Below are 16,653 nucleotides of genomic sequence, written 5' to 3' on the forward strand. Positions count from 1 at the left end.
TTGTGCCAATGGGGGAAGACGGAAGGTAGTGGCAGAGACAGAAATGGAGTGACTCAGGGGTACCCTTCCCCGAGAAATCACTATTGAAGGAATGCTGCCTTTTCACATTAAAAAAGGGTTCCTCAGCCTTCGTTTACTTTCATACATTGTCTATAGCTATAGACCTGCTAGCACCACACGGGGCATCTTGATTGCTTGGCTGGATTACGTAGGTTCCTCTGTGTGGGGCTGGCAGCTGCATGGTCCAGTTTTGAGGTCTGGATATCCTGATGGTCCCTTTCCAGCTCAATTATTCTACAGCTAACAGTCGTGGAGACTATAGCTATTTCTTTCAAGCCAGTTGTAACAGCAGGATGCTTTTCTCCCAACTCACACTTGTCCTGCCTTCCACCCATAAGGAGCAGAATAGTCAGAAATGAGAATGTACAAGAATCTTAGAATAAAGACAGAATTCCAAGAATCAGCACAAGTCCAGTTTTATTCAACAGCAATTCTGATGGGAATGTTGGTTCATATTTTATCTCCAAGGGCAAATGTTCCAGGTACCAAACGGAAATTAACACACAGGTAATTTTTGAAAAAGTACACACAATACTATTTTGTTCTTAATTAAATATATATTTGGCAAAAACAATTGTTCTGATGTTTTGTACAAAACCAAATCCCTTGGAAATCACATGTCTATACGGAAACCTGAATACATAGCACTTTTCGGTATCTATGGCGTCTGCCGCATTTGCACACAAAATAACCACAATCCCGCTCTGGACAACAGACCCCCACCTTTTTTGTGATATATAAGCACACAATAGGGACACAAAACAGCAAGTGGCTTCGTTGAAAGTGTGGAAATCACGTGAGGGAGATATTGGGTTAGAAATGTTTCCAGCAAAGACCTGTAGACTCATCGTCTTAAGAAACAGTTACGTGATGTAGCACAAATGGGGAGGGTGCTGGTTTTAAAGGACATGACAAATGGTGTAGAAGCTGAAAGCAGTGAATCATCTTCATTTTCATTTTTGGTCACCTCTTTAGCTGACTCCAAGAAAAGAGACCTCTTGCCGTCCTCCACTTGCAGAAGACTTTCCTCTTCTCTGCTTCCAGTTAAAGCACCTGCAATGCTGGCTGTAGTCTGGGAGTTGTGCGTTTTGTCCTTTTGTTTGGAATGTGTATCCCAGCATTTCAGAAAACAAGGAAGTTCCTCTTGGTTCGCCTTTCAGGTTGGAATGTTCACCAGATCTTGCCCAGTGGTGAGGAGAAGTTAATGCAAAGCAGTGTTTTTCATTAGCAGCGGGGAGGACGGTGCCAAAGGGAAGGGTAGAAAGCAAGAGGAAATAAATGTTTTGCATCCCCCCCCCCCAAAAAATGAAGTCCAATGCGCATATATTGTTCTCTTCTTTAGAAAAACCAAACAACTCTCCAGTTATAGCACTTCCAGTTTAAATTGCAAGTCTCAGCAGTGTGAGTAGCTTTAGTTACAGTCATATACAAAGTCATAGTTGCTGGGTTCCTTTGGAATGGGAGGGGGAGCATCTGGGATCTGTATGTTTTCCAGATCCAGGAGGCGAAGCTTTATCTCCATACTGAGCAGAGTGTCCAAGTCATTACGTGTCAGTTCACTCATCATATCCTTTCCAAGAAGGGCATTTAGGCCATCTGTCCACACACAGTACTAGAAGGGAAGGGGGGAGAAAGGGAAGGAAGAGCTGCGTTATTCTGCCTTGCATAAGTGCATCAGTCTGCAAAAGCATGCCATATTCATTGCAGTCAGAATGGATAAATAAACAGCAGAAGCTCTGTGTTGCAAACATTTTGGCAGTCTGGGCCTATAAGAGAAAGGATGACGACGACGATGACAATGATAATTATTATTAATTACTTATACCATTGCCAGTGAGGGAACTGCCAGAAGGCCCTCGGAGCTGGACCTCAGTGTCTGAGACAGTCAGGTATACAGGGCCACAACCATTTTGGGTTTTAAAGTTCCTGACCAACGCACTGAATTGTGCTCGGAAACATACTGGGAGCCAATGTAGATCTTTAAGGGCCAGTGTTATAGGGTCCTGGCAGCCACTCCCAGACATCAGTCTGGCAGCTATGCTCTGGATTAGTTGTAGTTTCTGAGTTGCCTTCAAAGGTAGCGCCACGTAGAGCACATTGCAGTAGTTCAAGCAGGCCCCACTCTGTCGAAACTGTGCACAGGCAAGGTCTTGACTGGGGTACCAGATACAGCTGGAAGACAGCTGCCCTGGACATAGAATTGACCTGTGCCTCCATGGACAGCAGTGAGTCCAAAATGACTCCCAGGCTGCGCACCTGGTCCTTCAGGGGCACAGTTATCTCATTCAGGACCAGGGGAATCCCTCACCACCCCTGTTCCCCCAAACAGTACTTCTGTCGTGTCAGGATTCAGCCTCAATCCATTAGGCACAACCCATCCTCCAACCATCTCCAGACACTAACACAAGGACGTTCACCTCCCTCACTGGTTCCAATTTAAGCAAGAGCTGGGTATCATTGGCATATGGATGAACACCCAGCCCAAACCCCCTGATGATCTCTCCCAGTGGCTTCATTTAGATGTTAAAAAGCATGGGGGAGAGGACAGAACCATGAGGCACCCCACAAGTGAGGGCCCAGGGGTCTGAACACTCATCCCTCAACACCACCTAAGATAAAAATACTATCTTAGGTTATTATGCAGCCAAGTTACTTTTCTCAGGGCAGCTTCAGATGTTACGCCAAAGTAGGGAAGAAGGTAGAGGTGACTTGTGTTTCTAGGGTAAATGTCTAAGACACCACCTCACACATTTCAGCTGTGGCATAGATGCATGTGAACTGTATTTCTATCTGGAGCTCATACATCCTTCTCAGTATGGGGAAAATGCGTCACTTGCCATCAAAGACATGACAGTGGAAATAAAAAAAATCCTTCCAGTAGCACCTTTAAGACCAACTAAGTTAGTTCTTGGTATGAGCTTTCGTGTGCAAGCACACTTCTTCAGATACACTGAAACAGAAGTTGCCAGATCCTTCTATATAGTGAGAAGGTGGGGAGGGGTATTACTCAGAAGGGTGGTGGGAATGGGAGATTGGCAGATAGCTGAGATGAGCCTGCTGACGACTCTTAACGACTGTAATAGGTCTTACAGGAAAAGGCAAGGGGTGAGGTGGTGAGAAATGGCTTAGTCATGTATAATGGGATAAGAATCCAATGTCTTTGTTCAAACCAGGTCTCTCCATGGTTTTAAGTTTGGTAATGAGTTGCAATTCAGCAGCTTCTCTTTCCAGTCTATTTCTGAAATTCCTTTGTAGTAAAACAGCTACTTTGAGATCTTGTATAGAATGTCCTGGGAGATTGAAGTGTTCTCCTACTGGTTTCTCTGTTTTGTGATTCTTGATGTCAGATTTATGTCCATTTATTCTTTGGCGTAAGGTTTGGCCTGTTTGTCCAATATAGAGAGCTGAAGGACACTGTTGGCATTTGATGCCATACACAATGTTAGATGATGAGCAATTGAATAGTCCCGAGATGGTATGTGTGATGTTGTTGGGGCCAGTAATCGTGTTGTCCAGGTGTATGTGGCAGCAAAGTTGGCATCTGGGTTTATTGCAGGCTCTGGGTTTATTGCAGGCTCTCCACCACCCTTCTGAGTAATACCCCTCCCCACCTTCTCACTATATAGAAGGATCTGGCAACTTCTGTTTCAGTGTATCTGAAGAAGTGTGCTTGCACACGAAAGCTCATACCAAGAACTAACTTAGTTGGTCTTAAAGGTGCTACTGGAAGGATTTTTTTTATTTTGACTATGGCAGACCAACACGGCTACCTATCTGTAACTGGAACCATGACAGTGGAAGATCCACAACTGGGAAACGTCCAAAGTTCTCAATGGATCAGAACAGCAGTGAAATAATTCTGGGGATGTTAAGTCACCTCCTGGGACTAACTTCTTGTAGGGAAGATGCAAAAAACCCTCTGCATCCAACCTCTGGCAGGAAAGACATGCTGTGGTCTAACCATCACACGCTGGTCACTTCACTGCCTTTCTTTTGTGGAAGAATTGACTTGACATATATTATTATTATTATTATTATTATTATTATTATTATTATCCAGAGCCTCTTTTCTGATTGCAGAACTTTAATTTGGGATTCACTCATTCATCAAAATAAATCTGCGGCAACTAACCTGGGAGGGCTCATCATATTTAAGAAGAAGCCTGATATGCTACTTCATAAAAAAAAAAAAAAGGTAAAGGACCCCTGACCATTAGGTCCAGTCGTGGCCGACTCTGGGGTTGTGGCTCTCATCTCACTCTACTGGCCAAGTGAGCCGGCGTACAGCTTCCGGGTCATATGGTCAGCATGACTGAGCTGCTTCTGGCGAACCAGAGCAGCGCACGGAAACGCCGTTTACCTTCCTGCCGGAGCGGTACCTATTTATCTACTTGCACTTTGACATGGTTTCGAACGGCTAGGGGGGCAGGAGCAGGGACTGAGCAACGGGAGCTCACCCCGTCGCGGGGATTCAAACCGCCGACCTTCCGAGAGTGAAAACTGAGATCAAAATTGGTGCACTATTTCTTCATTTGGGTGTGTGTGTATTTATCCATCCATATTATGAAAAATGCTGAACGCAAATGGAAAGTAGATGCAAAACTGTATAATTAGTAATACAGTGGTACCTCGGGTTAAGTACTTAATTCGTTCCGGAGGTCCATTCTTAACCTGAAACTGTTCTTAACCTGAAGCACCACTTTAGCTAATGGGGCTTCCTGCTGCTGCTGTGCCGCCGGAGCATGATTTCTGTTCTCATCCTGAAGCAAAGTTCTTAACCCGAGGTACTATTTCTGGGTTAGCGGAGTCTGTAACCTGAAGCGTATGTAACCTGAAAAGTATTTAACCCGAGGTACCACTGTACATGATACCAATATAAAGTCTGTAGATTATGTCATTGGCTCTATTTTGGGAATTGCGAGATCTTGCATTGCCCTGACCGTTTTAAGCATCAGAATTACGTCAGGGTCGCTGGACATTTAAAAGCTACACTCGGGATGGTGGGTTCAGCTGTGAGTACGAAGCAAACGTTTCCCCTCCTTTAAAAACAATAATGGAAAACTGCAGCATCACCCAGAAGCTGACAGTTCCAGATAAACACGGGCTAAACAACTGTTTTAAATCAACAGCAGTCCTAGGGGATTTCATGAACAACCATCAAATCCTATTCCATCAGCCACTCAAATTTCTTACTAAAAACCGTTTATGCAACTGTGAACAAAAGTGCTTGAATGGAGCTGTCTAAAAATAAAGATTTCAATCATACTGGCCTGTGTCCTAGTTTACAAGTGGAAAATTAAATGAGCCATAGCAGTGTTTTTATCATATAAAGGATTCTCTTAGATTCCGTGCTGAAAGATGAATTTTAAATTTAGCTGACCGTGTGTTACAAAATAAGGCTGAGCTTAAAAATAGCTAGAGCTCACTGTGTGCAGCGCCAGGCTGGGTGGGGGATGAAAAAATCGTTATATGAACATGACAAGGGATGAAAGAGGACAAAGCCAAACGGAATGTGCTCTATACACATTATTTTAGAAGAAATCATCCACACTGTAGTTAAGGAAGAGTTCTTGAAAGTCTTTGGCTGGAATTCACTGTAAATAGCATGGGAGTCAAATAAAAAGAGGTGCTTTGGGTGAAGGATTGTGGAATCCACCTCAACAAAGAATAGCCCAATAGAGGAAGTCCTCTTTGATTTTGCCTCTGCACTTCCCTGAACGTGGCTTCCACTGTTATATTTACGTTTTCTAAGAAGAGGATCTCAAAAAGCGCTGTATCAAACAAAACAGCAGTTCAATCTTGACCAGGGGCGACACTGTTTCTTCTCTTTCTTCAGCTAAGTCTGGGACCAAACTGAGGAAGTAATAAATCAGGACACTTGGTGGCAGCCGAGATGGTAAGTGAGGCTGGACATGAGCAGAGCATCTTGGGGAGAGAAGGTGAGCCCTCAATCTCTTCGCCACCTGCCTTTAGGAAGGTAGATTGTGGCTGGTTTGCGCAAATCACGGTTTAGTGTGAATGCGCAGGCTACCAGAGAGAAGCTCACAGCTGCTTTGTGGACCTTTTTGGAACGTTTTTGCTTGGAACAAGTTTGTCTTAGAACATACAAGGATTGGCTATAACCAAAGTACCCATGATCAGCTAAAGAGCATCTTGGAGATCTGTGGAAAAACCACAACATAGTCTTAGCTGGTTCTTCAGGAATTCTTGAAACTGTTCAGTGCCGACCAAAGTAATTCAACAAGGTAATCTCTCTTTTTCTTTTTAATACACAAATAGAATCACACACGATTTACCTCATGCTTGTCAGGAGCAATGAAATTTAGCTGTCCATTGGAATCGTACAAGATGGAGAATGCGAGCTCAAGCACCTCCTGGAAAGAGACAATGAAATATTTACCTGAAAAGGGGCCTAATATTAGTTTAATATTAAGTTTCCTAGGCTTGGTTCACACACTGTGATAAGTCATAGTGTAACCAGTAATGGTTCTTTTAGGTGGACAGAGCAGCCTGCCTGGACAAGGCTGGGGTGGCACAGGGTGTCAGCGAGGTTCAACGCACTGGCAGAACCCATCAGGCGCTCTCCCCAGTGCACCCACTGACCTCACCACCCTCCTTAAGTTGCCCTTCCCAAGTAAGCTGAAGCAACATTGGTGTAAAGGCGTCTGTCCCACCGCATGGCAAATTATTGAGCACAGCACCATGTGAAGGAGAGGCAGGAAGCCTTGGGCTTGGGAGCACCTCACCCCTACCTGGCTGTGAGGAGGCAACTGGATGTACAGGTAACTCACAAATTACAACAGCTAACTGCTGTATCAAGCAGTTGGTCCCTTACCTTTCTCGCCCTGATCTGGCCACAGTGATCCATGCGATGGTTACCTCCAGGCTTGATTACTGTACAGTGGTACCTCTGGATACGAACGGGATCCATTCTGGAGCCCCATTCGCATCCTGAAGTAAATGTAACACGCGTCTGCACGTGCCGCATTTCGCCGCTTCCGCGCGTGACATCATTTTGAGCGTTTGCGCATGTGGCGAAACCCGGAAGTAACACGCTCTGTTACTTCTGGGTCGCCGCAGAGCGCAACCCGAAAATACTTAACTTGAAGCTACTCAACCCGAGGTATGACTGTAATTCGCTGCCCTTGAAGCTGACTCAGAAACTCCAGCGGGTGCAGAATGCCGCGGCGAGGCTCCTTACGGGGTCCTCGTTGCAGGATCACATTAATCCAGTGCTATACCAGCTGCACTGGCTCCCGGTGGAGTACAGGGTCAGGTTTAAGGTGCTGGTTTTGACCTTTAAAGCCCCCCTAGGTTTTCAGTTGCTTCTATTTTATATATAATCTGCCTTGAATCCCTGTCAGGGAAAAAGGTAGGATAGAATTATTATTATTATTATTATTATTATTATTATTATTATTATTAGAACCTGTAGTCAAGATTCCCTGGACATCTTTGATTTAAAGGCTTATTAAAGCAATGCCAGGGTTGCTTTTTGTTCTGCGGGTTGGTTTTTTTGCACACAACGTATTCAGATAATACAAGAAAATAACGAAAATGACATTTACAGTGGGACCACTTAGAATTAAAGCCAATTTCGAAGACCGGCAGACAGAAAAACGAGTGAATTAGATTGTGTCCCATCAAGCTATTCCAGATAGCCTTGACATTGAGTACCCAAACAACATTGCGCTTATTTATTGCTAAGCGATCCCTCTGGAAGGATGGAAGCTGTATGCTGGCAAAGGGAGAGATGATGAAACCACCGGTAAGGACATTCTGCCAAATCTATTCTTTGCTTGCGGCAGCAGCATTCTGTCACTTCTGCTCTGCCAATGCATAAACACCAGAGCAGTTGCTGTGCATAATGAAGGGCAGAAGGATGAAAATATCCTTTGGAAGTTTTAATCCGCTGTGAAACTTGGGGGAATGTGAACCCAAGTACTTTGCACATAGAAAGAAGAGCCTGCTACTCCATCCAGACACCTCTTTCCAGGGCAAGCTACAACTGGAACGGCTCCTCCATTCACACCCGTGGAGGGAACCAGCTCCCCTACATACCCAAGGTGCTTCTAGACATGGGTTTATTGTTCAATCTCAGAAGCTTGAGCACACAGCTTTTATGCAGGGCTCACACTATGTCGTCATCATCAAAATGCCAGCCCTTATTTTTCTTACATCTGGGTTTTCCTTCTCCCCATCACCTAGAAGGGAAACCCTCCCATTTGCCCGCTGGGAAAGCTGCTCTTGAAAGCGTGCTTCGAGTGTACAGTGGTACCTCTGGTTACGTACATAATTCGTTCCTGAGGTCTGTTCTTAACCTGAAACTGTTCTTAACCTGAAGCACCACTTTAGCTAATGGGGCCTCCCACTGCCGCCGGAGCACGATTTCTGTTCTCATCCTGAAGCAAAGTTCTTAACCTGAGGTGCTATTTCTGGGTTAGCGGAGTCTGTAACCTGAAGCGTCTGTAACCTGAGGTACCACTGTATATCTGTGTGGATGCCCAGAATAGGAAAACATGGGGAGGAGAGTGTCTCCCAGACAGCATTCTCTTGACAATTCCATTTTAGCATCCAGGACTCTTAAAGCAGTGTCTGTCCATGAACTGTCTCACAGCTATGGAATTGCTTTCCTTCTGGGGCCTTGTTAAAAGCTGAGCTTCAGGGACTGCTCTATGGCTCTTCCATTTCACTTGGCTTAAATTGGGCATTCATAGAACGGTTTTAATAATACTGTGTTTTCTACTTATGTGAAGATATTATTCTGTTGGATTCATAGGGTGTTTCTTTAAGTATAGCTACCTGCTTCAAACCTCTGTCATGGAACAAGTTAAAAATAAAAAGCTCAAAACGAATTTCGCAAATTCTCTGAAGTAGAATTAACAAGTGTGCTATTCTGTCAAATGCAGAGTTTTCTAACTAAGAAGTCGTTGCGTTTTATTCAAAATGATACCTTGTTTTGTTTTGCTCCTTTCTCCTTCATGTGAGGGCAGTCCTTCCCTGTCACAACTGCTTTTATGTCTGCCACGGGCACTGTAGCAGAAGAAAAAGAGGGGGTGAGAGAGATATTCCAAGGTGTGAAAAAACTGTGGCATGAAACAAGAGGCAAGACAAAAGCGCTATGTCAGAAGTGACATCCCTTGTACCACCTTCCAGCATCCAATGTGAGAAAGGAGCCAGAAAGATGAAATTGTATTTATTCAATTTATGTATCATTTCACATAAAAGAAATCCCGAAGGATAACATATAACATGTAATGCCGAAGGAGTACAAGGATAACATATGATAGACAACTTTTTAAAAAAACATTAAAATGAAGTTATTTTTGAAGGGCAAGCCTTTTCCAGACAATGAAATGCTGATTTCTGAGGTCAAGTCGTGGCTTCTGACGCAACCTGCCCACTTCAACAGACAAGGTCTCCACAGCTGCATAAAGCGCTGGAAGAAGTGTTTGACTCTTGCTGGTAGCTATGTAGAGAAGGAATAATAACTGTGCCCAGTTTCGTTTGTCTCAGTCCACAGAAAGTACGTCAGGGGAAATCTTTCATGAGCTCCCCTCGTATTATTATTATTATTATTATTATTATTATTAGTTATTCACTTTATCTTCCCCAGGGCTCTTGCTCCCAACTCAGAAAGCTGCTCTTGAAAGATACAACGACTGATGGTATCAAAAGCTGTTGAGAGGTCAAGGAGTATCAACAGGAGACAGTCACCTCCTGACACAGGCCGCCACACAGGGGAACTAATGTGCTCTCAGTGCCCAAACCAGACCAAATACCTGCTTGAAATGGATCCAAAAGAATCAGTCTGGGTCCTACTCCCAATAAGTGAGGATAGGAATCCTGTCTAAATGTTACATGTCCACACGCATGTGTAGTTATGTTGCTTGTCAGAGGTAGTATCCATTTGGTATCTATGAAACGCAACCAACCCTCCATCATCCACTACTGCAAGGCAACGAGGTGCAATTCTCACTGGAGTAACTTTCAGACCTCACCAGAATCACAATTCCCACACCCAGAGGCTTCCCCCACTCCCAATCCACATGCAAGATGTTTGTGTGTGGTTCAGTACACTTTGCAAAGGCTTGCAGTGGCACAACTCCCATGTCTAGGCTTGTACTGAAGCCCTCACACAAGCAGGCAACAATCGAGGCTGGGGGTTGTTTAATGTCTGGGTGAGATATAAGGATTTGTTGGAAAGTAAAACACCAAGGTGGCTGTCACCAATGGAGGCTAAGGCTCTGAAAAAAACTAATATGGAGACAAATTGGCCAAAATACTGTGAAATTTTAGAACAAGATGGAGATAGATTAAAGCTGCAGAGCTTTGACAAATTAAAATCTAAAGTTCGAGACTGGCTTCATTATTATCAAATAAGGGAGGCTTATAATTTAGATAAGAAGATTGGTTTCCAGGAGGAAAAATCAAAATTGGAAATAGAATTGTTAGATCCTAAAACTAAGAATCTGTCAAGAATGTATAACTTGCTGTTGAAATGGAATACACAGGATGAAACGGTTAAATCTGTTATGATTAAATGGGCACAAGATTTTGGACATAATATTATGTTTGCTGACTGGGAACAGTTATGGACCACAGGTATGAAATTTACGGCTTGTAATGCCTTAAGAGAAAATATAATGAAAATGATTTACAGGTGGTACTTAACCCCAGTCAAGCTAGCAAAAATTTATCATTTGCCAGATAGTAAATGTTGGAAATGTAAAGAGACGGAGGGTACATTTTTTCACCTTTGGTGGACATGCCCAAGGATTAAGGCTTTCTGGGAAATGATATATAATGAACTGAAAAAGGTATTTAAATATACCTTTCTGAAGAAACCAGAGGCCTTTCTTCTGGGCATGGTCGGCCAATTGGTGCGAAGGGAGGATAGAACTTTCTTTATGTATGCTACAACAGCAGCAAGAATACTCATCGGGAAGTACTGGAAGACACAAGAATTGCCCACCCGAGAAGAATGGCAGATGAAAGTGATGGACTATATGGAACTGGCTGAGATGACCGGCAGAATTCGAGACCAGGGAGAAGGGTTGATGGAAGAAGATTGGAAAAAATTCAAAATATATCTTCAAAAGTACTGCAATATAAAAGAATGTTAGAAGGAGGTTGGAAAAAGAATATTAGGTCGTTCTGGTAGATATGATATAATGGACTAAGCAAAAATGAGTTGATGAAATCGATGAATTAGAGGAGGTCTAATCACATTATTTTAATTTTAAAATACGTAAATGAAAATAAGGTTAGAAGGATTTGCTGGAAACACGATCTGAACTAGAATACAAAACTGGGAGGTGAGAGGAGGTCATGGAAATAAGTTAAGGGAAAAGGCTATGTAAAGGTTTAATCTGTTTTTGTTTTATTTTAACTTAATGTATTTTTATATTTTTTGTCAAGTTTTCTTTTTTATTCTATCCTATTGTTCTTTTTTTTTTACTTGTTTATTTCTTGCTTTGTTATGGTTAAAGCTTTTTTTTGTATTTTGTATGGTTTTTCTTTTGCTTTTTTGGAACTTTAAATCTGGAATAAATATCATTTATTAAAAAAAAAAACAACAATCGAGGCTGGGGGGAAATAAGCACGCCCAAATGAATTAAGTCAGAGAAACAACATTCATAGCTTCAAATGCAAGCCAATTTTAGGCAAAATATTACAACAACAACAACAACAACAACAACAACAACAACAACAACAACATTAACAACAACCTGCCTATGTGTTTCTCAGACTGATGTGGAAAGGCTGTGTCAAACCCCCTTGCAATCTATAAATTTTATTTGGAAAGACTTCATATGGCGCAAGGTAAGCATCTATCCCCTCTTCTGTTTGAGCAAGACTCAGCAGAGACATATTTTATTTTGTCAGTTCTCTATCCAGGCAACAAGCTGTTATATCTTGCTTGAAATGACAAAGGTTAAAGGTATTATTAATGGCATTTCTTTGTATAGTAGCCTTCAGCACACAAAACTTATTCATGGGGCCTTAAAGTCAAGACTTGTCTTTTCAAATCTCCCGTCTTCTCTGTTTTCCTTTCTGCAAACTTTCCCCCCTTTCTGCATTCTTTCATGACAGAAGGCGCTCTCCAAATAAAGAGTACCCACACCTAAGGCCAGACACGTCGCTGTTTGTCCAGAAAAGTGGCCAGTGAAAACACCAGGGGCACAACTCACTGAGCAGCTCCGCCATACAAAGCTTCCAGAAGAACAAAGACTAGAGAATTGCCTTCTAAGCTATGGAAGGGAGTTCTGTATGCATGAAATAAAGAACGATTCTAATTAAAGGAACAAATCTCTCTTGACCACTAGGGCCAAAGATGGTTCTGCATGGTACATCTAGCAAACTTAATGCCCTTAAAAATACATAATAATGAACAACCCAGAAAAGATTCCACTACTATGAGCTGGGTCCTAATCCCTTCTTTTTCGCAACCTCTGTTTTCACCTCCACCGCCTTTCCCCACCCACTTTTCTCCTTGCTTTCTTAAACTTTCCCTTGCACACAGATCCCCTCCATTCCTATGCCTCCTCCTCTGTCCTGTTCTGCAGTCCCCTTTGCACGCACACTTCACACTGAGCTATGTTTACTGTATTTTTAAGATGAAGAGAAGCCGGTCAGTTAGCTTGCTCAGCTAGTGAAGGCTAAGTTCAGTTGATGTGTGCTGCACATCTATGCTAATCTCTTCTAAATTGCAGCACTGAATCTGGAACGTCAGTCACGCTGAAGACAATGCAGGATACCGAGAGTGAAACACAAGATTGTAGGAAGGTAACCATGGAGCTGGGACGCGGGTGGTGCTGCGGGTTAAACCACAGAGCCTAGGACTTGCTGATCAGAAGGTCGGCGGTTTGAATCCCCGCAACAGGGTGAGCTCCCGTTGCTCGGTCCCTGCTCCTGTCCACCTAGCAGTTTGAAAGCACATCAAAGTGCAAGTAGATAAATAGGGTAAATACCTTACCAGCGGGAAGGTAAATGGCGTTTCTGTGCGCTGCTCTGGTTTGCCAGAAGCGGCTTACTCATGCTGGCCACATGACCCGGAAGCTGTACGCCAGCTCCCTCGGCCAATAAAGCGAGATGAGTGCCGCAACCCCAGAGTCGGTCACGACTGGACCTAATGGTCAAGGGTCCCTTTACCTTTACCCATGGAATATTTGAGGGCTTTGCATCTTTTATCTCTCTCACACAAGGCAGCTGAGAGGTTTAAAACTGGCAATTGCTTTCCTTTTAGTGTGTTTCCCTTCTCACTGTACTCAAACAATGCCATATATATGAATAACTCCTGCAGTCAAGCTGGTGCCAACTATTATTCTAGTTTTCCTTTGGACCACATCAGTGAGGCCAAGAGGGGGGTCTTGTCGTCTGGGCTGCTCAGGACCTCCATACACACTGCCCAGGCTTGCACTCCAAGGAGGTCACTTTGCTGCTGCTAATGTAGCGGCTTGTCTTCTCCCCCAGAGGCACACTCCATTGTCTCTTGAGACAGACATGTGCCAACAATAAGAGAGGTGGCTTCTATGGAGCCTCACCCTTTATGGGCAGAAGTCTTATTTTGGATTGACAACAGCTCTACCTAGAAGTGGAATGTCAGTAGCAATCTGGCTAGGCATTTCAATTTTTTTCAGCATGGACTTACATTAGCACAGCATGCTTTCACAGTTAATAGAAGTCTGGGCTGGATGAGTGAGTTCAGCTATCAAAGACACATTTCAAAGTTATTCAAGACTGACTGCCTCATCATCATCTTTCATTCCACTCTAGCATTCGGTATCATTTCTCTGAGCACAAGGAGAAGCAAGCAGCTCCTCTCGGCGCCAGAGCCTTAGTGAAGTGATAAGAAACCTTGTCCTAGATTCTGATGAAGGATTGCAATAAAAAGCCTGGAACAGCCGTGAGGCCAATCTGTGAAGCAATGAAAATAAGTGAGTCTGACTATAAACTGGTGCTGTTAAGACACTCTGCTGAGGTCCTTATCTCTGTATCTTTCAGCCAACTGGTGTGAAGGAAACCCCAGGCATTTTCCTCAGGGGACAAACACATTTCAAGCTTATTACCTCTGACAATTGTATAGTCACTGGATGCTCTGTTTGAGTGTTTTTTAAATAACCCCTCCCCAACAAGTAGTGCTTAGAATTGCATGCTAGAGTTTAGCTATCAGAGAACAATCAAATTCTGTTTTTAAAAATACTAATTATGGGAGACGCCGCCAAGATAAACGACATGGTCACCATCCGAACAATGAAGTTCATGACCAACAGGCTGCTTCAGTGTAAGCAAATGGTGATAGGTGTTCTTCATCCTGGAAAGGCCACTGTTCCCAAAACTGAAATCCATGAAAAGTTGGCCAAAATGTACAAGACAACCCCAGATGTCATTTTCGTCTTTGGCTTAAGGACTCATTTTGGAGGTGGGAAGACAACAGGCTTTGGCATAATCTATGATCCCCTTGACTATGCAAAGAAAAATGAATCAAAGCACAGACTTGCCAGGCATGGTTTGTATGAAAAGAAAAAGACTTCTAGGAAACAGCATAAAGAACATAAGAACAGAATGAAGAAAGTCAGAGGAAAAGCTAAAGCAAACATTGGGGCTGGCAAGAAGTGAGCCAGCAGTGGATTTTAAGAGAAATTAAGTTAACCTGGCAGAAAATATATGGAGATTGTACTGTTGTGTTGCATTCCGGTCAAATATATTCTGTGAAAACTCATAAAATAAAATACTAATTAGTGAAGAAAAATCCCTGCTTGTGGAAGAGAAAAATTAAAAGTACAGCACAACTTTATAATAGCATTTATACGCTGCTTTCAGCATTCAATACAGGGATTGCAAATAAATTGCTTTGTCTTCATTTTAAAGAGGACTACCCCTAATATTTAATGCAGAAGAACAGGAAGTATGGCTTTCTTCAACCCTTCCTCGTTTGGTGCTTCCTCCTATTGTTCAAAGCTGCCATGAGACAACTTCTTGGCTAATGAACCTGATGAAACAGACCCAGCCTGTAGTAAGAGGGCTGAGAGAAGTCCCTAAAGGAAGGATTCTAATTAGAAGCTAGCAGAGGAGAAGGAATTAAGTGCTGTAACATTCAACAACTGTCGAGCTGAAAAAGGGTTTGGGGTTTTAGGGGAGAAAGCAAAAAAGATCTAAGGATCCAATCACCTGCCAAACCCTTCTTTGCCCTTTCCCCCTCTCCATTTGCCCATCTTACATCTTCTCATTTTACATCACAAAGCAATGAAAAAGGAAACAAACACAGGAGTTGCGACATTTCAATTACTTACACTTATCCTGCAATGAATCATGTGGAACTTCTCCCTGGGGACTCTCCTCCAAATCTCCATAATGTAGGACTTTGTGGTTTGGCGAAAGGCGACAATACCAAAATTTATCTGATGAAATAAAATGCCGGTAAGGATCGTTAATCTGTATCGCAGCAAACCAGAGAATGTAATCCAGAAATAAAACACACGACTGCAGCATTGCCAACCAATATCTAGAGGGACCCTTCTCCACCCCCAACTGTGATTCTTAGGTCCCTATTTTGCACTGCAAGCTTTTATTAAGATGCCACATGAATTTGCATCTCTTGCCAGCTTCATCTTCTCCCTCTATAATTGTTCTTAAAAGGGTTTGTCAAGAGTTGCTTCTGGTAATAGTATTTGTTGGCAGGTTCAAGCTGCCACAGTCATGAGTTTATGAGGTCAATGCCAGACAATTCCCTCCTAACAGGGCTTTTTACCCAAAGCACCACTATTTAATAAACATATAAATGTTTATTATAGAAGAATGTTCCTACGTTGCAGGGGGTTGGACTAGATGACCCTTAGGATCCCATCCAACTCTACAATTCTATGATTCTAAGTGGGTATTTTTTTTAAAGGCAGTTTGCTCCTAGTCAGCTAAAACAAGATCAAACAACAGTGATTCCAACTGCACAGGCTGCCTGATGGTTTGAATAAAGCAAACCTATTCCCCAGAGAAAAAGGTTGGATATTTTTGGGTGTTTCCCTTTGGCTCTGATAACTAGAGTGAAGCAAATAAGATATCCAGTAACAAAACTAATCTGCCACAAAATTTACCTCTTATTTATCTTAAGAGTATTTTTAGATTGTTTGATTCCCACTGCTTGTAGCAACTACCAGCTTCACATACTGATTTGCTAAGACTTTTCTTACTATGCTACATATTTTGTCAAGCATCCATAACACTTGAAATATATGATGCGTGATAAAACCCCCAGAATATGGCTATGTTAAAGCCTTCACATGAAATGGCCCTCATGTGATTAGCACAAGAAAGAGGAAACACTTATTCATAAGTGGGCAGATGTGCCAGAAATCTAAGGAGGCTTTTATGTCAGGCAGAATGAGTGGCAGTTTCCTTGGTTTCAGAATAAGCAGAAAATGTGCACATGATCTTAATGGATTGTGACACTGAAGGCAGACGGTGAGAAAGGGTGAAAAAATTCTAGGCAGAATGACAGAAGGATCTAAACCGGGACTTAATACCTGCCCCAAATTCCTGTAAAGAAACACACCAGACCATCTCAACAGAAATATTTGCTTTAAGTAATCATGC

At 42.8% G+C, this 16,653-nt stretch overlaps 1 protein-coding gene and 1 pseudogene across 9 annotated transcripts in view; one reads left to right on the top strand and one right to left on the bottom strand.

Moving 5' to 3' along the window:
• Positions 1 to 460: 460 nt before the first annotated feature.
• LOC308459952 (engulfment and cell motility protein 1) overlaps positions 461 to 16,653 on the bottom strand; it is a 194,480-nt gene continuing 178,287 nt past the window's right edge. For all 8 annotated transcript variants that reach the window (XM_080975877.1, XM_080975876.1, XM_080975878.1 and 5 more), the window contains 4 exons: positions 15,357 to 15,464; positions 9,014 to 9,093; positions 6,357 to 6,434; positions 461 to 1,672 (listed from right to left, as the gene is read on the bottom strand). In XM_080975877.1, coding sequence (XP_080832003.1) covers positions 1,472 to 1,672; positions 6,357 to 6,434; positions 9,014 to 9,093; positions 15,357 to 15,464 — 467 coding nt within the window. In that variant the 3' untranslated portion in view covers positions 461 to 1,471. The remainder of the gene's footprint in view (positions 1,673 to 6,356; positions 6,435 to 9,013; positions 9,094 to 15,356; positions 15,465 to 16,653) is intronic.
• LOC308460032 (small ribosomal subunit protein eS24 pseudogene) lies at positions 14,257 to 14,795 on the top strand (annotated as a pseudogene). The gene has a single exon. The product of its transcript is annotated as a small ribosomal subunit protein eS24 pseudogene (transcript).

This window comes from Podarcis pityusensis, assembly GCF_964106645.2.
Source record: "Podarcis pityusensis genome assembly, chromosome: 12".
Taxonomy (NCBI): Eukaryota; Metazoa; Chordata; class Lepidosauria; order Squamata; family Lacertidae; genus Podarcis; species Podarcis pityusensis.